Source organism: Enhydra lutris, unplaced genomic scaffold, assembly GCF_002288905.1.
Source record: "Enhydra lutris kenyoni isolate GAN:26980312 unplaced genomic scaffold, ASM228890v2 scaffoldscaffold17, whole genome shotgun sequence".
In the NCBI taxonomy this organism is placed as follows: domain Eukaryota; kingdom Metazoa; phylum Chordata; class Mammalia; order Carnivora; family Mustelidae; genus Enhydra; species Enhydra lutris.
The window spans coordinates 5,492,789-5,518,500 of NW_019154101.1; the positions used below are offsets into that span (position 1 = coordinate 5,492,789).

At 50.9% G+C, this 25,712-nt stretch overlaps 2 protein-coding genes across 3 annotated transcripts in view; one reads left to right on the forward strand and one right to left on the reverse strand.

Annotated features, from left to right (window-relative positions):
* Nucleotides 1–3,663: 3,663 nt before the first annotated feature.
* LOC111147794 (2'-deoxynucleoside 5'-phosphate N-hydrolase 1) lies at nucleotides 3,664–7,317 on the forward strand. The gene is made up of 4 exons (XM_022504032.1): nucleotides 3,664–3,897; nucleotides 6,573–6,641; nucleotides 6,808–6,918; nucleotides 7,078–7,317. Exons 1-4 carry the CDS (start codon nucleotides 3,699–3,701, stop codon nucleotides 7,191–7,193), a joined length of 495 nt encoding a protein of 164 aa, XP_022359740.1. The 5' UTR covers nucleotides 3,664–3,698; the 3' UTR covers nucleotides 7,194–7,317.
* A 450-nt stretch (nucleotides 7,318–7,767) lies between these two features.
* LOC111147889 (cullin 9) overlaps nucleotides 7,768–25,712 on the reverse strand; it is a 38,258-nt gene continuing 20,313 nt past the window's right edge. For both annotated transcript variants that reach the window (XM_022504154.1, XM_022504153.1), the window contains exons 26-40: nucleotides 18,660–18,805; nucleotides 18,389–18,518; nucleotides 18,041–18,240; nucleotides 17,338–17,588; nucleotides 15,982–16,327; nucleotides 11,734–11,874; nucleotides 11,409–11,573; nucleotides 10,977–11,140; nucleotides 10,517–10,610; nucleotides 9,984–10,058; nucleotides 9,717–9,827; nucleotides 9,446–9,563; nucleotides 8,909–9,042; nucleotides 8,194–8,267; nucleotides 7,768–8,111 (exon numbers count right to left, since the gene is read on the reverse strand). In XM_022504154.1, the coding sequence (XP_022359862.1) occupies nucleotides 7,913–8,111; nucleotides 8,194–8,267; nucleotides 8,909–9,042; nucleotides 9,446–9,563; nucleotides 9,717–9,827; nucleotides 9,984–10,058; nucleotides 10,517–10,610; nucleotides 10,977–11,140; nucleotides 11,409–11,573; nucleotides 11,734–11,874; nucleotides 15,982–16,327; nucleotides 17,338–17,588; nucleotides 18,041–18,240; nucleotides 18,389–18,518; nucleotides 18,660–18,805 (2,348 nt within the window). In that variant the 3' untranslated portion in view covers nucleotides 7,768–7,912. The remainder of the gene's footprint in view (nucleotides 8,112–8,193; nucleotides 8,268–8,908; nucleotides 9,043–9,445; nucleotides 9,564–9,716; nucleotides 9,828–9,983; nucleotides 10,059–10,516; nucleotides 10,611–10,976; nucleotides 11,141–11,408; nucleotides 11,574–11,733; nucleotides 11,875–15,981; nucleotides 16,328–17,337; nucleotides 17,589–18,040; nucleotides 18,241–18,388; nucleotides 18,519–18,659; nucleotides 18,806–25,712) is intronic.

Here is a 25,712-nt window from a genome sequence, read left to right on the forward strand (position 1 = left end):
GGGTAAATCTGGTCCCTGCTCTTCCCTCTTGGTGAAGAAGCAGGTGTTTGTTTGATCTGGGTATTAACCAGTACCAGTGTGAGGATAAACAGGAAGGCATGCCCCACAGGCCTGATTTCTGCTTTCTTTGAATTGCTCAACACTTCGTATGTCGCTGCTTGGCATTAAATTGACCTCAACTCTTGAGCCAAGGCTGGCCCTTCCCCAGACCGGTATAAAGATTCAGACTTTATTCCTTTTTGTAGTTCCTCCAGTGCCCACTGAGTGTCTCACACAAAACAAATGCTTCAAAAAAAAATCCTTCCTCAAAGCTGGATATTAAAAGAGACTTTTGAAAATACTAAAAAAATGAATCTGTTTAAACTGTAGCACTAGGAATGCACATTTGGGTCATAAAATCGTAAAGAAACATAAGTTTATTTATGCCCAATTTTTGTCGTTACTATAAATGTACGGGCAGTGTGTAATTTTGGAGGAAATAAGGAGGCTGTGACTGGGATGGGGCACATGGAAGCTTCTTGGTGGCTGAAGATCTCTTTCCATTCCTTTTTTTTTTTCTTTTAAAGATTTTTATTTCTTTCTTTATTTGACAGAGAGAGAAAGAGCACAAGCAGGGGGAGAGGCAGAGGGAGAAGCAGATTCCCCACCAAGAAGGGAGCCTGGGATCATGACCCAAGCCCAAGGCAGACAGTTAATTGACTGAGCCACCCAGGTGCCCCATGGCTTCTGCTCTTAAACAAATGAACTGTAAACAAACACAACATTTTTAAGACAATCGGAGATTTGAACCATAGTTGAATACTTGTTGATGTTAAAAAATCTTATTAAGTATTTTAGCTGGGATAATGGTATTTTGGTTACTTTTTTTTTTAAAGATTTTATTTATTTATTTGACAGACAGAGATCACAAGTAGGCAGAGAGAGAGAGAAGCAGGCTCCCCGCCGAACAGAGAACCAGAGGCGGGACTCGATCCCAAGACCCTGGGATCGAAGACAGAGGCCTTAACCCATTGAGCCAACCAGGTGCCTCTACTTTCTTTTTTTTAAGTGTATCTTGGGGCAGCTAGGTGGCTCAGTCAGTTAAGTGTGTGACTCTTGGTTTCTGCTCAGGTCATGATCTCAGCATTCAGAGATGGAGCCCCTTTTCAGGCTCTGTGGAGTTTGCTTTGCATTCTCTCTTCCTCTCCCTCCTGCTCACTCTCTCTCTCTCAAATAAATAAATAAAATATTTTAAAAATAATAAAATAAAAATAAGAGTATCTTTTAAAGGCACATATTAAAATATTTACCAAAAAATTCAATCTTGAATTTGTATCAAAACAGTAGAGCAAGGCAATTGGATATGGATACATAGATGAAATTAGATTGGTCATAAATGGATAATTGTTGAGTCTCATTACATTACATTCCTATTTCCCCTGCTTTAGTTTTACTTTTTAAAAAACAGCTTTATGGGGCGCCTGGGTAGCTCAGTCGATAAGCGTCTGCCTTTGGCTCAGGTCATGATCCCAGAGTCCTGGGTTTGAGTGCTGGAGCCCTACAACGGCCTGTTTGCTCAGCGGGGAATCTGCTTCTCCCTCTCCCTCTGCCCCTTCCCCTGCTTGTGTTCCCTCTCTCACTTTCTCTGTCAAATAAAATCTTAAAAAATAAAATAAAAATAAAAAACAGCTTTATGGAGTATAACACATATTAATACATTCTGTCAATTGTACATGTAAAATTTAATAATATTTTGTGAAAATTGATGTTAAATGATCCCACTTTTTAAAAAAGATTTTATTTATTTCTTTGGCAGACAATGATCACAAGTAGGCAGAGAGGCAGGCAGAGAGAGAGGAAGGGAAGCGGGCTCCCCGCTGAGCAGAGAGCCTGATGCAGGGCTCGATCTGAGGACCCTGAGATCATGACCTGAGCCGAAGGCAGAGGCCTTAACCCACTGAGCCACCCAGGCACCCCTAAATGATTCCATTTAAATGAAATGTCCAGAAAAGTCCTATTTGGAGAACAGAAAGCAGATCATTTAAATGGAATTGTGGGTAGGGCACCTGGGTGGCCCAGTCGGTTAAGCTACGGGTTCTTGATTTTGGCTCAGGTCATGATCTCAGGGTTGTAAAATGGAGCTGCAAGTCAGGCCAAGTGCTGGGCATCGAGCCTGCTTAAGATTCTCTCTCTTCCTCTCCCTCTGCCCCCCCCGCCCCCCCAAGATAAATAAATAAATCTTTTATTTTTTACTTTTTCTTAAAGATTTTTATTTATTTGAAAGAGTGAGCAAGGGGGTGAGGGTGCCTGGGGCACTAGCCGATGGCTCTGCATATGTTTGCCCCACGGTCTGTGTAGCTGTAGCTGGGCCCACCAGAGGACAGAGATAGCATAAAATCTCTGCTTTCTCTTTGTGTCTTTGCATTTTTTTTTTTTTTTTTAGGTTTACTTATTTATTTAGGTAACCTCTACACCCAACATGGGGCTCGAACTCACAACCCGAGATCAAGAGTCGAATGCTCTTCCAACTGAGTCCTCCAGGCCCCCCTGTGCCTTTGCATTATTTATTTATTTTTATTTTTATATTTTAAGATTTATGTATTTATTTGAGAGAGAGAGAGTGCTCGAACAAGCAAGGCCCGATCCCATGACCTGGAGATCATGACCTGAGCCAAAAGTCACTGCATCTTTAAAAATTACTGTGTCAGCCCTGTAACCCCATTCCTTGGTATTTTATAGTTCTCATTCAGGAAGAATTTGGAAGTCAGCACGACAGAGCTTTCTTCTAGTGAACGGCATTGGGGTCTCATGACTCAGTTTCCACCCAGTACTCTCTTGCTCCACTTGATTTTTTTGTCCTAAGTTTGTGTTTTTCCATCACCTAATGAGGGGGAAATCATCATTATGACCAGTGAACAATGGTGTGTCCACCAACCTCCCTGAAGATCCTGCTTCTATCAGCCTACTATAGGGTTGAGCAGATGACAAAGTGCTGGCAAATAAAACTTCTCATCTGAACTCACTCATTCATTCAACAAATATTTGATAACTAGTCCCAGTGTGTCCAGCACAGTTCTAGAAGCTAGGGATCTAGCAGTGAACAAAACGGAGAAAAGCTCCTGCCCTCCTGGGGACTCACATTCTACTGGGTATAGAAAGACAACCAACAAAATTCATCAATGTGTCAGGAAGAAGGATAAAAGGTAAGGCGGAGGAGGGCAACAGGGAGGACTGTGAACAGGAGGCAGCCGTGTTGAACAGGATGGTCAGGGAAGGTGACCTGTGAAGACGGGAGAGGTGAGGGAGTGCTCCAGGGGGCTACATGGAAAAGACGGTTCCAGGCTACAGCAAAGGCAAAGGGCACGGCCAGCATGCTCGAGGAGAGCCAGCGTGACTGCGGAAAAGGAGAGTAGGAGGAGCTGGAGTCACCACAGGATGTCCCCGCGTCTAGCTGAGATGGGGGACGCCGGGTCGGGGGCGCAGGAGCGGGTGGGCTGTGGGCGACCAGCCGCAGGGACGAAGCCGGGGAGCCGGTGGGTTTCCAGCCGCGCCGTCGTCAGCGTCCGGATGCTGACGCCTTTCTCCCACTTCGCCCGCCACTCGCTGGAGCAGCCTCTGAGGACCCAGAGCGGCGTCCCGGGGCCGGGTGGGTCACGTGGCCGCGAGCGGGCGCCCCCTGGCGCGAGGAGGGGAGCGGCGGCAGCGGCGGCGGCGGCGCGATGGCGGAGCCGGCCGGAGCGCGGGAAAGCGGGGAACCGAGCCAGCCGGGCCAGCCGGGCCGCCGGGCCCTGTACTTCTGCGGGAGCGTCCGAGGCGGGCGCGAGGACCGGGCGCTGTACGGGCGGATCGTGTCTCGGCTGCGGCGCTTCGGGGCGGTGCTCACGGAGCACGTGGCGGCCGCCGAACTGGGAGCGCGCGGTGAGGCGGGAGGCGGGGCGCGGTGAGGCAGGCGGGTCCCGCCCCGGTACCGAGATTGCACAACCCCCTCTACCCCCGCCTCGGCGGCGGCCGTCCCATAACCGGCCGCGCGTCCCCCTGGCCCGGAGCCCTTCCCCCCCACCCCCGTCCAGCCGGGAAAGGGAGCCGGGACTCGGGCAGCTGGGGTCCCAGTGAGCTTGCGGTCGGGAGCCCGGTTTCCGCATTCAGTTCTCTTGACTTGAGTCATTCCTGGAGAACTTTCTTCCCCTCTTTCCAGGGACCGAGCAGGGAGGAGCAGAATGGGAATGAATGGGGCTGCGGCAGCCCCGCTTCACCTGCCCGCACCTGCTCCCCCACCTAAGACAAAGCTTATCCTCCTGCTTCCCCCTTGGCGGTCAAGGTATCCGCCCTCTCTTGGACCCCACGGACCCGACCACCATCTCTCTCACGCCCTCTCATCAGGCTGTTAACTTCCTGGCTGCTGGGTCTTTCTGAAGCGTGGTTTTTTGTTTGTTTGTTTGTTTTTTTTAAAGATTTTTTTATTTATTCATTTGGCAGATAGAGATCACAAGTAGGTAGACAGGCAGAGAGAGAGGAGGAAGCAGGCTCCCCGCTGAGCAGAGAGCCCGATGTGGGGCTCGATGTGGGGCTCGATCCCAGGACCCTGGGATCATGACCTGAGCCGAAGGCAGAGGCTTTAACCCACTGAGCCACCCAGGCGCCCCTGAAGCGTGGTTTTGATCAGTTTTGGTCTGGAATCTCCGCGACTCTTCTAGTTTGGAAAGTTGTGCCTAGAACTCTCGTGCTTCTGCTCGGAAAACCTTGGAAGTGCTTTCCCCTCGGCAGACCCAGGAGCGGATCCAGGATTTGTGGGATCTAATGCAATTTTGGAGAACTCTTTTAAAAAGGTGTGATGTAGTTTCTGGAATGTTGGTGAGGTTGGAGTCCAGAGTCCGCAGCCAAGAAAGAATTCTTGAAATGGCTCTGGTGCAACAAGGTGATTTTATTAGAGCGCAGGGACAGGGCCCGTGGACAGAAAGAGCTGCTGCCCTGGGGTTGTGAGGAATGGCCGATTATAGACTTGAGAGTTGGGGAAGGTAAGGAAAAAGGAAGGTGTCCAAGAGGACTTTGACATGCTGAGGAAGATACCGAAGCCGTTGTCAGGCTAAGGTGGTTTTTCCCCTGTAGCGGAGCATTAAGACTGTTGGGAGCTTCCTGGAGGAACGTTATACTCTGCCTGCCTCAATTACTTGCCAGTGGGCTGCAGATTATAAGGACATTTAATTTTTACCTACATTTCCTTTACCTTTGTCTCCCACCTGGCTGTGGAGGGGAGTGTGCAGCTCGGGCTCCAGAAAATTGAGTTATGGGTCTCCGGAAGCTAAGTTATTGATTCAAATCCTTTTTTTTTTTTTTTAAGATTTTATTTATTTGACAAAAAGAGATCACAAGCAGGCAAAGAGGCAGGCAGAGAGAGAGAGGAGGAAGCAGGCTCCCTGGTGAGCAGAGAGCCTGGTGTGGGGCTTGATCCCAGGACCCTGGGATCATGACCTGAGCTGAAGGCAGAGGCTTTAACCCACTGAGCCACCCAGGCACCCCTCGAATGCTTTTTTCTTGTGAATCACTAAGACATTGGTAAACTGAGGGGAGACTCCTGCCCTAATAGGGGTCCCTATTAGTTCACCATATGTGTTTCCTTCCCTTAGTTTAGGACAGCCGGGAGTGCCTGAGGAAGGCCACACCTATCCCACCCGGGAGTGGGGAGCGCAGGGGTTGGCCCGTGTCAGCTTGTGCTCTGTCCTCTGCCTGCCTTCTGCTCCCTCATCAAGTGAAATCACCGAACAAAATTGCTAGGGCACTGGAAAGGGCCTGTGCGAGTGCCGGGCCCTGAAGCTTAAGGTTCTTTGGTTTCAGGGCATGTCCTTTCCACCCCCCCCCCCACCCAGTGGTTCTGGAACTTTAGTTTGCTCCAGTGTAGTCTGAGGGAACTTGTTCAAAATGCTGGCTCACAGCAGTCTGGGCTGAAGGCTTCGGGTGTATTTTTAACAAGCTCTCCAGGGACTTTCCTCTGATTCAGGCAGTAACATTTCGCCAAGCCAGGACTGAGAGCACCTCTGACCCCAGTAAGAGCACCTTTCCTCTACCCTCCTTCCCAACCCCTCCTATTGGTTGTGCATTGTATCAAAGTTTGGTGGGGCTCACCATTGCCTGGAGAGCTGGTAGAGCGGCCAGGAGTCCTATCAAGCTCTCAGCCGATGCCGATGCCGGCACCCGCTGAAGCCGGAGTTGGGCTCTGGTTGTTCAGCCTTTGTTTGCCCGGCCAGTCTCTTGCTTCTGCCTGCCATTTCCACCCTGCACCCCAGGAGGCTAGTCCTCCTCCTCTCCATCTCTGATCCCTGGCCCACAGTGAGGTATAGTCCTTCCCGTAGTCTCCTCCGTATCCCTCATCCGACCCTGATCACATCCCTCCTGGAAGTTTTCTTGTGGCTATTCCATTTCATCCTTTCCCTGGAACCTTAGTTTTGGGTGGGTCCTCAGAGGTCACTTAACATGCCTTCCCCCCACCCTGCCTGCGCTGGGCAGATATGGGAGCTGCAAGGGTAGAGGAGAGGTACTGAGTGCTGAGGACCAGGCAGGCAGGGACTTGGCCTTGACCAGCTTTTCCTCCTCCACAGGAGAAGAGGCTGCTGGGGGTGACAGGCTCATCCATGAGCGGGACCTAGCCTGGCTGCAGCAGGCAGATGGTGAGCACTTCCCCCTCCTGCCCACAAACTCCTCTGGGATGTTAGGTCGTCTCGACAGGCCTGTGGTCCACACCAGGAAGGGAGTTCCCTCCTCACCACACCCAGACTCTCATCCACCCCTTAACAAGCCCCAGATACCAAGCCCCAGTCTCGTGTTTCTTCCCAGTGGTGGTGGCCGAAGTGACCCAGCCGTCATTGGGTGTGGGCTACGAGCTGGGCCGGGCTGTAGCCCTCAACAAGCGGATCCTGTGCCTCTTCCGTCCGCAGTCTGGCCGAGGTGAGCGCTCCAAGCCCTGGGTGGGCCCTCCTCCCCCCCAGCTTTCTGCACACCCAGCCCTGGAGGGCTCTGAGGACAGTGCCTACCCTGGAAACAGGACAGGGACAGGGAAGGGAGCGGAGACGGGGAGCTTCACCTCCCTCCGCCCTTCCTTCCCAGTGCTTTCAGCCATGATCCGGGGAGCGGCAGACGGCTTGAGGTTCCAGGTGTTGGACTACGAGGAGGGCCAGGTGGAGGCCATGCTGGATCGCTACTTTGAGGGTGACCCTCTCTAGCAGGTGGCTGCCTCCCCTGACCCAGCTGCTTGACTTAACCCCACTTTGTTAATTCTTCTCTGCCCTCGTACCCCTCCTACCTCTTAGCCCCAGTACCAAATTAAAAGTTATGTTTAAAATTCTACCTCTGTCTATAGGAGTGATGGGGCAGGACAGGTCCTCAGGATTATCCTTTTCTTTCCTGCTTCACTTCAAGATGTAGAGAGATCCATTAACATTCTGTAGGCCCCAAGAGAGAGTACTTCCTAATGCCCTCAGACTCCTGCGAGGAACATTCAAGAGTTTGGAGGAAGGCTGGCCCAGGGTGGGGTGGGGAGGGGTGTTTCTCGGCCTCCTCTGCCACTGGACGGGGTCTGGAGCAAGTGGGCAGGCCTACACCTGGCCCTGGACCATGGAAACTTTCATTTCCCCTTGTCAGCTTAGGTCAAATGGGTCTGCTTTGGGCCTTCCTGAGAACACAAACGTCTGGAGGCCCAAAAGAAAAGTGAAGAATGAGGGTTGGGGGTATGTAGAGGGAGCGGGGAGCTGACACTAGCCTTTGGGGATGCAGCTGCACAGCCTGCTTCCAGAGAAGTACGTGGAAAAAAAGTTTATTCAGTAAACAGAAGGTATTACAGACACTGGGAATCGCCTCCCCCAACGATGGCAGGAAGGGGCGACCTCACCCCTCAGCCCCCACGACTCTGGTGTGGCTCCAGGTGTTCCCTATGTCCTGCCCCTCAGTCATAGGCATCATCCTCTTCTTCGTCACCGAAGAAGAAAGTGTCTCGGTACAGGTTCTCAGACTCTTCATCATAGGAAAAGCTGTCGTTGTCCAGCTCCTCATCAAACTCATCCTGCTGCCACTCAGGGACATCATCCTCATCATCGTCGTCCTCCTCCTCCTCATCCACCTCCAGCCCTGGGGACCCCTGAGGCCTGGGGAGGGAGGGAGCCACAGTCAGCCCTGTGAAGCCACACCTCTCCCAGGCCCCTGTGGCGCTCCGCCCACCCTACTCACTGACTGCCAGGCACGTTGGATCCTTTTGCCTCTTGGGCCTCTAACGATGGGCTCTGCAGACCGACCCGGAAGTCCTGGTGAGGAGCCAGGGAGATGTGGGAAGTCAGAGAGTGGAGGAGGACCTGGACCTGGACCTCTGCCCAGCATTCCTTCACCCACCGTTCTCTGCCAGCCTCCCAGGTGCAGGTCCCTCGCTCAGGTGCTCCCACCTCTTCTCCCTCCCACATCCTGAGACTTCATGGCCCCAAGTCTGTGTGTCACAGAACTTGGGCAGTCTCTGAAGACACCGGTCATGCCGGCGAGGCACCCCACCTCCGTGCTTCAGGACCTAACAGTGTCTGTTCCTGTCCTGTCTGCCCAAGTTATTTACTCCTCTGTGAGCTCCCCAAGGGCAAGACTCCTCGTTTAGACTAACATCAATGTATTAGAGCCAGGAAGAACCTCAGTGGATCCCCATTCCAACATCCCACTTGGGAAGTACTGAAAAGTTCCCAGGGGTTCTGAAGAGCGAGCAGAGCATCACAGCAAATACCCTTACTGTGGGCTATTGGGTAGCACTCGCCAGGCGGGACGGAGCCGCAGCCGCATCCAGCGGGCAGGCCTAGGAGCTGGGTGCGTGCCCAGGTCTCCAAACAGCTGCCTTTCCTTTTGGATCCCCGCCCACCCCAGGGCAGGGGCTGTGCGGGGCCCAGGAGGCCCCAGGCTGGCCTCGCACCTGGGCAGAATGCTGCAGGATAGCCAGCAGCCTCTCCTGGATCCTCCGGAGCAGCTCCAGGCCCGTGCTGAGGCAGTCGGAGCGCAGCAGGCGCAGGGACGAGCCCAGGTCTCCACACCGCAGCAGAGTCTCCTCTGCAGAGGGGGCAAGCCACAGGGGCTCCCTCCCTCCTTTGCTTCCTTCAACTCCTTCCTTAGACCACCTAAGTCCCACCCGCACCTACCAGGCAGGGCTCTAGACTAGACACTCATTCTTGTGGGGCCTCCATCCCCACAAGATGGGAGGCAGGAAGCAGATGGTAATCTAGTGGGCAGGTGAAGGCCTGCGCCCTTAGGCACCTCATGCCAAGCACCCCATGCCTTCATACCTGAAGTATCGCTGGTAGTGATCAGGCTGGGACGAATGAGGAGGTGGAGGACCGCCCAATGGGGTAGCTGGGCTGGGGGGCTGTTTTGCCACTGTTTGCTGGGAGGGGATGCTGGGGGTGGGGGTGGGAGGCGGGGGTGGGGAAGGAGTCATGGTGGGGTGCGGGCGCACCGAGGAGTATCTGCAGGGCATTGGTATGCAGCTCCAGGTTCTCGGTCTGCTGCTCCACCACGTCCATGTGCTCCGTGTCCTGGTTGTAGAAGCTGTACACGCAGGCATAGGCCAGCACCTGTGGGAGCCCAAGTCAGCCCTTTCCTTGCTGAACCTCAGTACTGCCTCCCTCCCCGCCCCCCTCCCTCCCTCCCCGCCAGAGCCCCTGGCCCCATCACCACCCCACCCCCCCCCACCCACCTCCCACCCCGCCCCCGCCCAGTCCCACCACCTTGCGGGCCTGCTCCAATCCCCGGCAGGCGTCACTGAGGAAGGTGAAGGATCTGGGGGGTGGCACCTCGTGGATGGCAGACATGCGGTTCCGCAGGCTCAGGGCGAACTCCTGTGCAGGGGTGAGGTAGATCAGCGCCGCAGGCAGCCCTCCCCACCCATTCAGAACAACTCAGCACCCACACGATTGGGATCTGGAGCCCCTGCCCCGCCCTCCACCCCAGCCCTCTGACCTTCTCACCCACACAACTGTTTCCTCCCTGCTCACCCGGGCCTGGTGATGGAAAGTACATCTCTCATTATAGTCCTGAAACCGCTTCTCCTGGCGAGCTGCTCTGCTAACCTGGGAAGGATGGGTTGAGAGGGAGGGCTCTTGGGCACTTTGATGGGCAGGGTGGGGCGAAGGCACCCTGCATACAGACCTTCAGACGCTTCACCCAGACCTTTCCATCTAATCCTAACTCTGGGAAGTAGGTCACATTATTCTCCCCCTCTGCAGGGGAGGATGCCAAGGTGTGGGCACAGAAACCAGCCCAAAGCCACCTACTAAGCAGGGGTGCCGGGCTCTGACGCGAGGCATGGGCTCTGCTTGGCTCTGGCCTGGTGCCTCTGGGAATGCACAGCCCTCCCAGGACAGAACTCCCAGCACGTGTCGGCCCAGGTGGCTTCGGTCTTCACACAGAGCCTCCGTCCCAACAGTTGTTCGGCTGCCCAGGACACAGAGCCATCTCTGCCCAGGGCCTGCAGCCACATCCCATCCTGGCTGTGCTGGGGCCCCTGGCCCCGGCCTCAGCCCCTTACCATGGCAGAGCAATTGTAGTAGTCTTTGTGATTTGGCTTCCAGGACTTGAGGCAGCGCCAGCAAAATCCATGGTTGCATTTGGCACAGGTCATGCTATGGAGGAAGGCTGGTCAGAGGGCTTCTGCCCTGGGTCAGGGCCACACCGGGAGCCCCCAGATGAAACCTGGAGCCCCCACCGAACCCGCCCTGGCCCCTCTGTGCCCTAACAGTCTCTAACCTCACCAAGCCCTAGTGAGTGCACCCGAGCTTCCCAGCCCCATGCGGTGCAGACTTAAAAATAGGGGAAGGAGTGTTAAGGAGCAAGAGTCACTGGAGGGCACCAGGACCAGGCTGAGTAACTGCTGTCCTCTGCTCAGCTCTCTGGTGAGCCCCATGGGCCCCCTGCCCCCATACCACCAGGCCTCCCACCTTGTCCCATGCCCTCTGACCCCCCTCAATGCCCGCAGTACCCCCTCTTACTGCAGACACCCTTCGTTCTTCTCGATGGGAGCCTGGCAGCTAGGACAGCGCTTGGAGATGAGCTTGGCCAGGTGCTTGCTCTGGGCCTCCACGCTCATGCCGTCATAGTACCCGCCGTCGTCGACCCACTGGGACATGTGGCTGCAGCTGGCGGGGTAGTGTGCCTAGAGCAGGAGGGGGCAGGGAGGACATGGCTGAGCCCTGAGCCCGGGGCCCAGGGTGGTGCCACAGGTGTGCAAGGGAGGGGGTCACATGTGGAGGCCTGCAGGGGGAGGAACAGAACTCGAGCTGGTGGCAAAGTGTAAGGACAAGGCGTAGCCTGTGATTGTATGTGTGTGTGTGTGTGTGTGTGTGTGTGTGTGTGATGGAGAGGAGTGCTGGCAGGGGAGGGGTGCAGGCTGTGCTCAGGGGCATGGCTAGGCAGGCACCCACCTCAGGGAAACTACAGTTGAAGCAGGAGGCCCAGCCACACTTGGAGCAGGTGGTCCCACAGCCCAGGCCCTGGCGGCACAGGATGCGGTCGCAGCCCTGGGGGTTGGTGCACCAGGTCAGGTTGGAGCAGCTCTCCACGTAGCCGCGCAGGAGGGCCTTCTCGTACTGTGGGGACACAGACGCCACCCGGTGAGGGCCCGGTTCTCCAGGACGCCATACATCCATAACCACCACCCCTCCCCATCCCACCCCATGCACATCAGTCCACTCCCTGGGGCCCATCGCTCTGGCTGTGCAGCACAGCCTCCCACAGAAGAGGGGCTACCTTGGAGATGACGTCCGGTGAGGAGACAATGGCCCGGATGAAGGCTCCGGTGGGCTGCGCGGGGCAGTCAGCAATGGGGCAGGTGCAATTCAACACAAGGTTCTGCTCAATCCGAGTTGTCAGATACTCATTCCAGCAAGACTGGCGGGGGAGGGAGGGGCTGCTCAGGGACAGCAGGGGAGCAGCAGAGGACACTGGTGTCCTGGTAAATCACCTAGCACCCATCCCTGACAATGCGGAAGGCCAGGGACGACCCTGCTCCAGAGCCACCTCACAACGGACCCTAACCTTTCTGGCTTCTGTGGGCTTCCTGGGATTGGCCCAAATCACAGCTGCCTTTGAGAATGTGTTGGTCAAGATAGTGACCTCATTTTCATTATTGCTGGGATGTACATGGAGGGAATGGGTAAATGAACCAAGAAACAGGAGATGATTCAAGTGCCAAGAAGGACTTGGAGAAAGCAAGAAGGTTGGAGAGGAAGGAGGCCTAGGGGCCACAGGGTGCCTTTCCCCCACCAGGTGGCTGGCCTTGGAAGCTATGAACGTTGCTGTGGCCTCTCCTCCCAGCTCCATCTGCTCGCCTGGCTCCTCGGTGCTCCCATCTCCCCAGACTCAGCCTCTTCACAAATAGCCTTGCCCACCGCGTCCCCCCAGTCCCAGTCACCCATGTCAGAAGCCTCAAGTCTCTCGGATCTTTTTCTAGCTCCCACGTCACTGCACCACCCTAAACCAGGCCCTTATCTCCTCACCCCTAAACTGCAGCAGGAGCTTATCCCCATAAATGCTCTTCCTACCCCGATCCCTCCTCCATGTAATCCCCGCTTGGTTCAGGCGTGATCAGCAGCCTGCACCTCCTAAAATACCCCATTAATGACTCCCTTCCTTCCCACTGCCGAGTGTACAGAGTTTTCCAAGATGGTGCATCTAGACCCCGAGGGGACCCCCTGGTACCAAAGCTCCAGGGTAAATGGAAAGTGCCTTACTCGGACTATTTCTACTCAAAGCAAAGCACTAAACAGAATAAAACAAAACCCTTTTTATAGTGAAAGAAACCCAGATAAACTAGGAAGTTGAATGCAGAATTCCTGCATTTTTGAGATAAAACAGGAAAATGCTCCAAGTTCAGACCACACACTTGCAGGCACACAGGGTCCTTTAGGGCATAGAGGCCTAAGACTGGCCTCTCAGTTTGGAGCCCATCCCACTTCCCTAAAGAGCCTCTGCTGTAGGCTTGCTGTAGTTTCTGCTGTCCTCCCTGTCCAGCCCACCTGGAATGCAGTCTCCAGCCCATATCCCCCTCCTGCCTCGGCCAACCCTGCCTGTCACTCAAGGCTCACACGCAAAAGCCTCCTCGGACAGCCCCAAGCCCTAGGATTTCCCTTCTCTTGAGTTCTCTTGCATTTTAAGATGCTGCTCAGCTGTAACTTATTCACCGGCTCCTCCTTGACTGGGACTTCTCCAATGAGTCTGTTTTCCCCAGGCTCCCGGTCTCTACAACTCTGTAGGGGGGTCTGTGTGGCCCAGCACCCTGGGCCAGCTTCTGTTTCCCTGTGGGATGCTAGCCAGGCCACTCCACTTAATTCCAAATTCCCCTGTCCAGGCCCAGACAGGTGTCCAACAAAAAGCTCAAATTTCACATGGCCAGAACAGAATGAATTTCCCTTCAAAAACCTGCCCTCCACACCAAGCCCCACCCCAACATCTTGCTCAACTCAGTAGAGAACACATCTCGGCCACCCAGATGCTCCGGTCAGAACCCAAGAAGCACCCTTGAGTCCCTTGTCCTAAGTCCCACGTTGGCTCAGCCGAGTCCTGTCGGCTCTGCCTCCTGATGTACCCTAACCCGTCCACTTCTCTCTTCACTGCTGACCCTGGGCCAAACTCCCACCACCTCCTGGCTCTTGGTACAACAGTCTCCCAATGGGTGCCCTGCTTCCACGTCTGATCTGTCCAAGCCTTTCTTCCACACGCAGTGATCTTTTCAAAAATATAAATCACATCCTTCCTATCACTATCCTGCTTAACCCACCGTGGCCTTCTGTAAAGTCAAGCCCACTGTCTGCCGATCCCAACACAACTGGGCCCCCATCTCCCTCCGAAATCTCTCCTTTGGCTGTCCCACCACAACACCGTGCTTTAGCTACCAGGCTCAGCTTCTTCGCATTGGCTGTCCCCTCTGTCTGCCATATTCTTCCCTTAGATAGTCCCCTCCTCAGGATGGCCTTCCCTGACATCCCCAATCTGAAGTCCCTGACTGGCCCCTCCCCCACTCCTCAACTCAGTCACTTCTTGTGACGTGACCCAGTTGTATTTCCTTCCTGCACTTGTCATGAAAGTGTGAGGGAGGGCCCTGGAGCAAGACCACCCAAGTCCGAATCCTGACCTTGAGCAGGTGACCTCTCTTCCGGGCGCCTCCATCTATCTCCAGCAAAAATACCTACCTCACACGACTACCATGGAAATTAAGCAAGATAATGCATGTATGACATTGGAATGTCCCAGAACATGTCCCCCGTAAGTATTAGCTGCTTGTATTATTAGCTCTTGGGTCATTTCTTGCTTGCATTTCCCCACCCCCTCACACAGCACCCAGTGCTGTGCATACAGTGAGTTCGTGACAAATATTAATTGAACAATAAAGTGAAAGCAGAAAGGAAATAATTAAGAACCTGGAGAAAGGGAGCATAGGCAAAGGTGTGAGAAGAATAATGAAGCCGAGAAAAAGGAAGGACAAAAAAGTACCCGTATACACGCCTGCCAGCACGCATGTCCCAGATCACCCACCCCTGTGGGGACGCTGGTGGCAGAGCAGCTAGATTCATGGCAACAAGCATCCTCATCCTGTTAAGTTGAGGTATTTGGGCTTAGCATCAGTTCTAAGAGCTGTGAGGCAGGGAACATACGACACTCAGCACCCCAGCTCCCTTCACCTCGACCCCTCCTCCCCAGCACTGAGCACCACTCACTCCCCATCTACAGCCTTCTCTGCTCTGCTTCACAGTGGCAACACCTGGCTTCCAGTAATTCCCCCTACTTCCATGCTGTTCTCTGGTTTACACCATTTCTTTCATTTTTATGTTCAATGAGAATATACGGTAAGTGCTGATGTTCTGTGATAAACAGACTTGGTGATCAGGAAACCATAAACCTACGGTCATCACCAATTTACTAACACATCTCATTTATGAAGCACCTTGATGTACAGTTTACATGTGTGCATCATCTATCTACCTATTGTTCTCAAACTCGGCTGAACACTGGAATCACCTGCATTTTTTAAAACTCGAGATGTGGGGCACCTGGGTGGCTCAGCAGGTTAAGCCTCTGCCTTTGGCTCAGGTCATGATCCCAGGGTCCTGGGATGGAGCCCCACATCAGGCTCCCTGCTCAACAGGGAGCCTGCTTCCCCTTCTCTCTCTGCCTGCCTCTCTGCCTACTTGTGATCTCTGTCTGTCAAATAAATAAATAACATCTTAAAAAAAAAAAAACCCTCTAGATGTCTAGGGACACCTGCGTGTTTCAATTGGTTAAGCATCCAATTCTTGATGTCAGCTCAGGTCATGATCTCAGGGTCATGGGATTGAGCCTTGTGTTGAGCTCTGTGGTCAGCACAGAGTCTGCTTGGTCCCTGCCCCCCACTGTCTCAAATAAATAAATAAATAAATAAATTCTTTAAAAAAATAAAGTAAAAAATTAAAAAATGTAAAAAAGTAAAATAAAATAGAACTACAGATGCTTGGGTTTCACCTCAAGATTCTGATTTAACTGGTCTGGGTTATAGTTTGAGCATGAGGATTCTTTTTTTTTTTTTTAAGGGTCAGGGGGAAAGGGCAGGGAGAGAATCCCAAGCAGGCTCCATGCCCAGCATGGAGCCCAATGCGGGACTTGATCTCACAACCCTGAGATCATGATCTGAGCCAAAATCAAGAGTCGGATGCTCAACTGACTGAGTCACCCAGGCGCCCCAAGCATGAGGATTTGTAAAAGCTCCCAGTGATTCTAATATGCAGCAAAGCTTTACAGCCACGGATCCCTATCGCTGGACCCCGACAACCACCCTTCCCCTTCCAAGTGTTGAGGCTGAGGCACCACTTACAGATGACAAAACCAGTATGAGAGGGACTAAGTGGGCTGTCCAACACTGCCCCAGCTAGGAGATGGCAGTGCTGGGGCAGAACACCGGAGCTGCCTAGGAACTGTGCTAGAGGTGGAAAACCAGGGGCCACCGAGAAGCAGGCGGGGCCTCACCTTACAGCAGTAGTGCCTGCAGCACAGGGAGGGCAAGTCGTCATCAGGCTCCAGCGGGCTGACACACACAGGGCAGTGGTCAGGGCGTGCAGGGGCGCCCTGGGCCTGGGGTACGCACAGCCCAGCCGCCAGCAACAGGGGCTCAGGGTTATCACTGTAGCTCTGCAGCAGCTGTTCAGCACCCCAGTGGGAATGAGCCAAAAGATGCTGAGCCACATCTGGCTCTAGGTTCAGCGTCTCTTGCACCTGCCGTACGGTCTGCTCCATCAACCCTTCGACCTCCTGGGGGCTCATGGTGCGGCCTGCAGGCAGCTGGAGAGATGCCAGCGCAGCTACGGCTTCTGGGCTTGAGGGGAGAGAAGAGGCAGCCATCAGTCTCCCTGCCCTGCTCATCTACTAAATGAAACCCACCCTCCCCCAGCCCTCAGCTCCTCACTTGTGCACCCCTGCTTGTACATGCTTAACCAGCCTCAGGACGACCACCCAGACCCACTGTCAGAGCGTGGCTCTCCATAGAAGCATCTGTAAGTGAGGGCTGAGGCTGGCTGTCACAGTGATTCGGGCATTCCAGGAATCTGGTGGGCAGGCATCAGGATGCTAGGTGTGGACGGGATCCCCACAGTGGATGGGATGATCCCACTGTAAACCCCACCCCAAACACCTGCAATCCATCTGGTGAGAAACCAGTGTCTACAGCCTTACTTCTCCAAGTATGGGCCAAGGACCAGCAGCCTGCATGTCACAGGGAGCTCTACTGAATCGGGATCTGCCTTTTAATGGGATCCCTGTGGTGTGTATGCAAGTGACTCCTCTAGAAAACTCACTTTACACACGGTGCAGAGGATAGGCATAAAAGCAGTGCCGAAACAACCTGTGGTGAACAGGATGTGATGGGACAAGCTTTAGGGGTGCCAGCTAATTAGGGGGATCCGACAGCAAACTCCTCTTGGAACGGGCTTCTTGAAAACTAGTTTGTACATTTCACGGAGCTGAGTGAGTCATCAGCACTCAATACGTATCTGTATGATATTCCATTTTTGCTTAGAATGAAAGACATCCATACAGGAGCTTGTGTTTGGGTCCCTTGCCTAAGGGCTGGCTCCTGGGGGATGGGAACAGCAAGGCCCCTGATCAGGAAGGAAATGACAGTGCTGACAAGGAAATGAGGACTGGCAAAGTGGAGAAACAACAGAGGCAGGAAAAACGGGGTAAGACAAAGAAATCAAGCATCTTTCCACCAAAGAGCCTGACTTTGGCACTAAACCTCCTCCGGACAGCGCCATCTGTCCTGGGAGCCCATCCCTCCCTACTGGCTTGAAGCCCTTGCAGCTGGGGAACGGGACTGAGAACAGCTACCTAGGCTTGGAGGTCTTGGTGGTCTGGCTGCCACAGAAGGGGACCTCTGCCTGACCCTGGCAAGGCCCCGTAGGCTCTGGCGTGGCATACGTCAGGATCTGGGGCCGGTCGTCACGCCGTTCCACATAGCCCTGGCCCAGGAGATGCAGGATGCAAGAAAGGACATCTGTACTAGTACAGGCCACGCCTCCTGCAACGGTGTGGCCCAGGCTTCCGGGGGGGTTTGGACCCTTCTGCCAGGCTTCCAGCACCTGGATGGGACAAGAGGAAACAGGCAGGCTACTTTTACCTAGAGGAGCCAGCCTGCCTGGGTTCGATGCTCGGCTCTTCCACTTACTAGCTGCGTGACTATGGATGTGTTACTGTCAGGCCTCACTTTTCTTCTCTGTCAAATGGGAATAATAGTAAATGATAAAACTAATACCGCCACCAACACTTATTCCATAAGACTGCTGCGCAGATTAAATGACTTAATCACACAAACTCTTGGAAGAGGGCCTGGCACATGGTGAACACTCATGTCTCATCTCTACCTTTTGTCTCGCTAAGTGCTCTGTCAGGAAGAGAAAACCCAGATGCAAATGTCACCCTAGAGTTCTCATACTGAGAGAGTTTACCTTCCCTTGTGATGATCCCTGGCTCTAAGCCTCAACCCTGAGCCTGACTCTCTCTGTCCCCTAACTTCACGGTCCCCTCTGCCTACCAGACAAACCAGCTGATCAATATGGAGGCCCTTTTCCCCATGGGCTTTGAGAATATGGACAAGAAGACAGCTCAAGAGATTCCTCTTCTGTTCCAGAGTTCGGCCCTCATCCTTCTCGACGTTCAAGTACTTCTGGGACGGTATCAACCACAGGGCCTCCCCACAGCGCTGGGGCCCAGGCGTCCGAAGCCGCAGCACACCTGGAACTCACTCCCAGTCAGTACCCGAGGCGGGGAAGGGAGAGGTGAGTGGCAGCAAAGGGGACCCCAGATCTTTCCCTACCACATGCCCACCATGAGTGCCCCATCCCCTAGGAGCAGCGGCAAAGCCCAGCCCCTGTTGACCTACCCCTGGGTGGAAAGCCCTGACCCTCGTGCAGGGTCAAAGGGCCACTGTCTGAGGTGAGCGGCAGAAGTGCCTGGAGCAGCAGCTCTGGAGTGAGGTCAGAATTCTTCAGCAGGGTCTCTACAGACACCTCCTGGTGAGGAGAAACAGGGGCGGTCAGGAGTAGAGAGTCAGAGGAAAGGAAAATAAGAGGGGGAAGGCGGGAAGAAGGGGCAGAGTTTAGAACAGTGGCAGACAGGGGGAAGAGAAGACAGAGGCCGAGAAGCTGAGGCACCTCTGTCTGATTGAAATACAACAGCAGCCACATCTGCACAGTGGACACATGCAGGGTCTGGTCCCCAAACTGCAGCTCGGCCTTTCCCAGCCACGTCCACTGCAGCCGCCGATGTGGTCCCATGTCCAGGACTGGATGATTCTGACCTGGGAAAGCACGGAAGAGTAGAGACAAAGAGCAGGGGAAACGAGGGGGTTAGAGGCTGAGGCCAGGGTGTACCATTAGTCAAGTTTCGCTCCTGCTGATCTCTGTGGGGAGGAGGGCCCCCAACAGAAGTAACCTGTCAAGCTTCCAGAGCTCAGACTCCTCTGTGCCTGCCTCCCTGGCGAGCCACAGGTAATCTGGGAGCCCACCCTGTGCTTCGCCCCACACCAGGCAGGCTCCACGAAAAACACGAGAGAAGAGACCTGGCTTTTGCCCTCAAGGAGCTGACAGTTTATAAAGACCCACTAGGCTGCGTCTCTTCCTCCTGCTGTGTTACAGCTCAGGCAAGATGAGCCTGGATATCCACTCTTACTAGAAAGCAAGGATGCTGTCAAAGCTGGACAGTATCAAAAGGAGAGAGTCTGAGAGGTGCTCTCTGGCCAAAGATGGGGCAGTGTGAGCATCAAGAAAATAATACCTGTGCTGGACTGAAACATATGAAATATTTTAAAATTCATGAGTTCATCATGACATATTTCTTTTAAAAAACCACACTGGCTATCTCTTCGGAGGATGCTAGAGGAACCAACACATTATTTTGAAAACTGGTTCAGAGTAAGGGGGAGGAGGAGAGAATCAAGCCTTTCCTATATAAACCATACTTCAGGGTAACCAGAAAGTTGAGAGAAAACATTTAACCTAATACAACAAAACCAGAATGGTGCAATCCGTAAACCCTAATGAAATGACAGCTGAGCAATGGCAACCAGTGACCGCCTTGTGAGAAGTTGACAGGAAACCATACATAATGTGCAGATCAGACTTGCAACACTGAAACCCACTGATCCATCTTAAAACATCCCAGAGACAGGTAAAAGGACACGCTACCACCTATGAAACGCTCTTGCCCCAGAAATCACACCCAAATTGGAATCAACGTCTATATCTAAATATCTGTTTTCCAGAAATGAAAGAGACAGAGGAACAGGCCAGAGGACATCACGTGGATACGTAGCAAAATCCACCCTGTGGATGACTCTGTGTGGCAAACAATCTAGTTTCCTCTATAGACAATTGCAAGGGAGCAAAAAAGGAAGGCAGGATCTATAGATTACTGGAGATGAAAGGTAAGAGCTCGATCAAATGAAGGTGTGGGCTTGGTGTAGATCCCCAATTAACAACTCATTTTGAAAACTTGAGGCAAAGGGGGGAAATATGGACACTTTACTGTCTGATATTAGGAACTGTTATTAATTTCTCAAAGTTTGATCACTATAGTGCCCTTGCTTTTAAAAACAGAATCCTTGGGGCACCTGGGTGGCTCAGTGGGTTAAGCCTCTGCCTTCAGCTCAGGTTACGATCTCAGGGTCCTGGGATTGAGCCTCGCATCGGGCTCTCTGCTTAGCAGGGAGCCTGCTTCCCCCCAACTGCCAGCCTCTCTGCCTACTTGTGATCTCTGTCTCTGTTAAATAAATAAAATATTAAAAAAACAAAACAAAACCAGAATCCTTAATCTTTTAAATTTGAGAACTGGGGAAAGTGGGTGGGGGGTGGGTGCCTGGGTGGCTCAGTGGGTTAAGGTGCTGCCTTCGGCTCAGGTCATGATCCCAGGGTCCTGGGATCGAGTCCTGCATTGGGTTCTCTGCTCAGCAGGGAGCCTGCTTCCCTTCCTCTCTCTCTGCCTGCCTCTCTGCCTACTTGTGATCTCTGTCTGTCAGATAAATAAATAAAATCTTAAAAAAAAAAAAAAAGTGGGTGGGGGGTACAGAAGAAATGAGATTGGCCGTGAATTGACCCACATGTACACTGGAATTTATTCTGTCTACTTTTTTAAAAAGGATTTATTTATTTATTTGAGAGAGAGAGGAAGAGAGAGCACACACAGAAGGAAGGGGAGACAGATTCCCAGTGAGCAGGGAGCCCGATGGAGGGCTCAATACCAGAACCCAGGGATCATGACCTGAGCCAAAGACAGATGCTCAGTTGACTGAGCTACCCAAGTGCCCCACATTGTCTACTTTTGCGTATGTCTGAAATTTGCCATAATAAAAAAAATTTTAAATGAGGGTGAAGGTAAGCCATTCTCAAAAACTGATAAAAGTTTTTCACCAATACTCCCTCAATGAAGAGACTTTTAAAGGATATACTTAGGAGGGGATACCTGGGTGGCTCAGTTGATTAAGCATCTGCCTTCAGCTCAGGTCATGATCCTAGGGTCCTGGGATCGAGTCCGCATCAGGCTCCTTGCTCAGTGGGGAGCCTGCTTCCCCCTCTGCCTCTGCCTGCCACTCTGCCTGCTTGTGCACACTCTCTCTCTCTGACAAATAAGTAAATAAAATCTTTAAAAACTAAAAAGAAAATTAAAAAAAAAAAAGGATATACTTAGGGAAGGAGACAGAACTCAGAAAGAAGGATCAAGATGCAAAAGGATTAGTTATAGAAGCAACTAGTATAATAGCAAATCTAAACACCAACCGAGTAAGACAGTGATAATAATGACTCTTTGGGAGGCAGGAAAAAAAAGATTGCCCTAAAATATCAAACAACAGTAACAATTAAGATGGGAGTGAGAGTTGCAGTTAAGATTTTCTATGGCCCTGGGGCGCCTGGGTGGCTCAGTTGGTTAAGCGTCTTCCTCCGGCTCAGGGCATGATCCCAGGGTGCTGGGATCAAATCCCACATCTGGCTTTCTGCTCAGTGGGGGTCTGCTTCTTCCTCTCACTCTCCCTCTCTATTCTCCCCCTCTCTCTCTCAAACAAATAACTAAATCTTTATTTAATTTATTTATTTATTTTTTAGTAAGAGAAGTTTATTATTTATTTTTAAGATTTTATTTATTTATTTGACCGACAGAGATCACAAGTAGGCAGAGAGTCAGGCAGAGAGAGAGGAAGGGAAGCAGGCTCCCTGCTGAGCAGAGAGCCCAATGTGGGGCTCAATCCCAGGACCCTGGGATCATGACCTGAGCCGAAGGCAGAGGCTTTAACCCACTGAGCCACCCAGGCACCCCATAACTAAATCTTTAAAAAAAGATTTTCTATGGTCCTTTTATTGCTTGGGAAGTTTGGGGAATGATATTAACAAGTCAAACATACAGGTTACAAACATAAGGGTAATCAACTACAGAAACAGAATATGTGACTTCCAAAACTGGTAGAGACAAAAAAAAAAAAGGAATTTAAAAAAATGCACAAAAATCCAAGGTAGAAATGTATCTATAAATGTGTTCAATTTATTATTCTTCTTTTAACTATATTCTTTTGTGTATATAAAATATCTAAAATTTAAAATTATAAGAAAAGTAAACTAAGATGTAAGAGCTTAGAGGCACCTGGGTGGCTCAGTGTGTTGGCTGGGCCTCTGCCTCAGCTCAGGTCATGATCCCAGGGTCCTCAGCAGGGAGCCTGCTTCCCCTCCTCTCTCTGCCTGTCTCTCTGCCTATTTGTGATCTCTCTCTCTCTGTGTCAAATAAACAAATAAGATCTTTTAAAAAGATCTTATTTTTTATTTTAAAAAAATAAAAATAAATAAAATGTACGAGCTTAGCAACAGAAGCCAAATATATCATTACTCGCAAAAATTATAAACACACTAAAATTGACAACTCAAAGGAGAGAGTGTTGAATAAAAAACAAATTCTAGGTATTTACAAGACACCTGCCTAAAATAAGATTATGGCAAACTTAAAAGTAAATGATACTGGGAGATATTCTGATGACAGCAGAATATAGCCATGGCTTTGGAAGTATCTCGCCAACAGATTGCTTATTAGTAGTGGCAAGGGGAAAATATTAACTATACAGTGGGGAGTCAACCCACCTCTTCATCAGGTTGTCAAATCCACATTACAAAAAGCAGCAGATGGAAATTGCATGCTTCCAAATGAAACACACAGAGGACATAATGTCACTTACTTAGGATTTTGGCCCGGAATGCATCACCTGAATCTAATTATGAGGAAATATACAAATTTAAAATGAAAAACATTTAGAAAAATTTAAATGGCTACACTTCCAAGGGTGTCAATGTTGTAAAAGACAAAAAAAAAAAAAGGCTAAGGTATTGTTTCATGTTACAGACACTAAAGTCATGACAACTACACATAATAGATGGTTCCAGACTGGACGCTGTCCTGGACTAAAAAATAATTAAATAAAAAATTCTGACAAAATTAGAACGTGGAAAATAAAGTATTACACCAATGTTAAATTTTAAATTTTTGAAACTGATAAATTAACTATTATGTAAGAGAGCACCATGATTCTTAGGAAATCTATATTCAAGTATTTAGAGGCAAAGGGCCAGTATATATGCAATTTACTGTCAGTGGTTTGGCGGAGAAAATGTGTGTGTGTTCGTGTGTGTGTGTAAATATACATTTTACAAATGTATATACACACAAAGAGCAAATGATAAAAGCAAATGGGGCAAAATGTTAGCAAAAGGTAAACTTGGATAAAGAGTACGTGAGTGTTCTCACGTGATGGGTGGCTCAGTCGGTTAAGTGTCTGCCTTCAGCTCAGGTCACCATCTCAGGCTCCCTGCTCAGCGGGCGTCAGCTCCTCCCTCTCCCTCTACCTCCCTCTGCCCCCACCCATCTCATGCGCTCTCTCTCGCTCTCTCTCTCTCTCAAATAAAGTCTTATTTTTAAAAAAAGAGTGAGTATTTTTGTATTATTCTTACCATTTTTCTGTAAATTTGAAATTATTTCCAAGTTAAAAATTTTTAAGTAAAAGGATAACTGAATTGTTCACCTAAAATGGTTAAAATGGAGGGGGCACCTGGCAGGCTCAGCCAGTGGAGCATATGACTCTTAAACTCGAGCCCCACACTGGGTGTAGAGATTACTTAAAAATAAAACCTTTAAAAATTGGTTCAAATGGGGGCGCCTGGGTGGCTCAGTGGGTTAAAGCCTCTGCCTTCGGCTCAGGTCATGATCCCAGGGTCCTGGGATCGAACCCCGCATCGAGCCCCACATCGGGCTCTCTGCTCCGCAGGGAGCCTGCTTCCTCCTCTCTCTTTCTCTCTGCCTGCCTCTCTGCCTACTTGTGATCTCTGTCTGTCAAATAAATAAATAAAATCTTAAAAAAAAAAATTGGTTCAAATGGCAAATTTTATGTAATTCATCTTTCACCACATAAAAGAAACATAATTACCATTCTCCCCTGACACGGCAAAAGGATAGAAAGATATTCTGGAAAAACCCTAACCAAAGAAAGCTGGTATATTATTAACACCAGATAAAAATAGACTTTGAGAGAAAAACCTTTACTAGAAAGAAAGAAGGTCATTTCATAATAATAAAGTTTAATTAACTTAAGATTTTAAACCTGCAGGGGCACCTGGGCGGCTCAGTGGGTTAAAGCCTCTGCCTTCAGCTTGGGATGGGAGCCCAGGGTCTTGGGATGGGATCCCAGGGTCCTGGGATGGAGCCCTGCATGGGGCTCTCTGCTCAGAGGGGAGCCTGCTTCCCCCCCACCCTCTCTCTCTCTGCCTGCCTCTCTGCCTACTTGTGATCTCTGTCAAATAAATAAATAAAATCTTTAAAAAAAAAGATTTTAAACCTGCATAGTCCATTATGGTAGCTACATGTGGCTATTTAAATGGGTTAAAGTAAATAAAATTAAACACTCAATTCCTCAGCCAAACTAGTCACATTTCAGTAGCTACAAATGGCCATCATAACTGAAGGGTGCAGAAAATAACTTTCCCATTACTGTAGAAAGTTCTACTGGACAGCACTGTTAAATGACTTTAAACTTTATTTTATTTCTTAAAAAGATTTTATTTATTTACTTGAGAGAGAGAGAGTAGGGTGGGGGGGGAGGAGCAGAAGGAGAGGGACAAGCAGACTGCCCCATGAGCACGAAGCCCAACACAAGGCTTGATCCCATGACCCCAAGATCATGACTTAAGCCAAAACCAAGAGGTGGATGCCTAACTGACTGAGCCATCCAGGCGCCTCTATCTAAACTTTAATTTTTAGAGAGAGAGAAAGTGCAGGGGATGAGGGGCAGAGGGAGAGAGAGAATCTTAAGCAGACTCTGTGCCCAGCACAGAGCCCAAGGAGTGGCTTGATCTCATGACCCTGAGAACATGACCTAAGCCAAAAATCAAGAGTTTGGACCTTTAATCAACTGAGCCACCCACCAGGCACTCCTAAACCTTTATCTAATAACATAGTCAAAAAATATATAAAGCAGGGGCGCCTGGGTGGCTCAGTGGGTTAAAGCCTCTGCCTTTGGCTCGGGTCATGATCCCTGGGTGCTGGGATCAAGCCCCACATCGGGCTCTCTGCTCAGCAGGGAGCCTGCTTCCTCCTCTCTCTGACTGCCTCTCTGCCTACTTGTAATCTCTGTCTGTCAAATAAATAAATAAAACCTTTAAAAAATATATATATATAAAGCAAAGCTGACCTGATAAAAAGTTTAAAAATTCACTATTGGGGCACCTAAGTGGCTCAGTTGGTTAATCAACTGCCTTTGGCTCAGGTCATGATCCTGGAGTCCTAGGATCAAGTCCCGCATCAGACTCCCTGCTCCGCAGGGAGTCTGCTTCTCCCTCAGACCCCTCCCCCATGCTCTCTCTCTCTCTCAACTAATAAATAAAATCTTTAAAAAAAATAAAAAATAAAAATTCACTACCATAATGACAGATCTCAATACACCTCTCCCAGTAGTAGATCAAGCAGACAAAAATGAGTAAGGTGACAGCAGATTTGAAGAATACAATGAACAAAGTCAATATGGTGGAATGTGTAGAAGCCTTTAACTGGCAGCTGAAGAATACACATTCTTCCTAATCACACACGGAACACTTAGAATATCTGACCTTCTGCTAGGCCATAAAGGAAGTCTCAGGACACTGCAAAGATTCAGAATCAAAGAAACCATGTTCTTTAGCCACAAT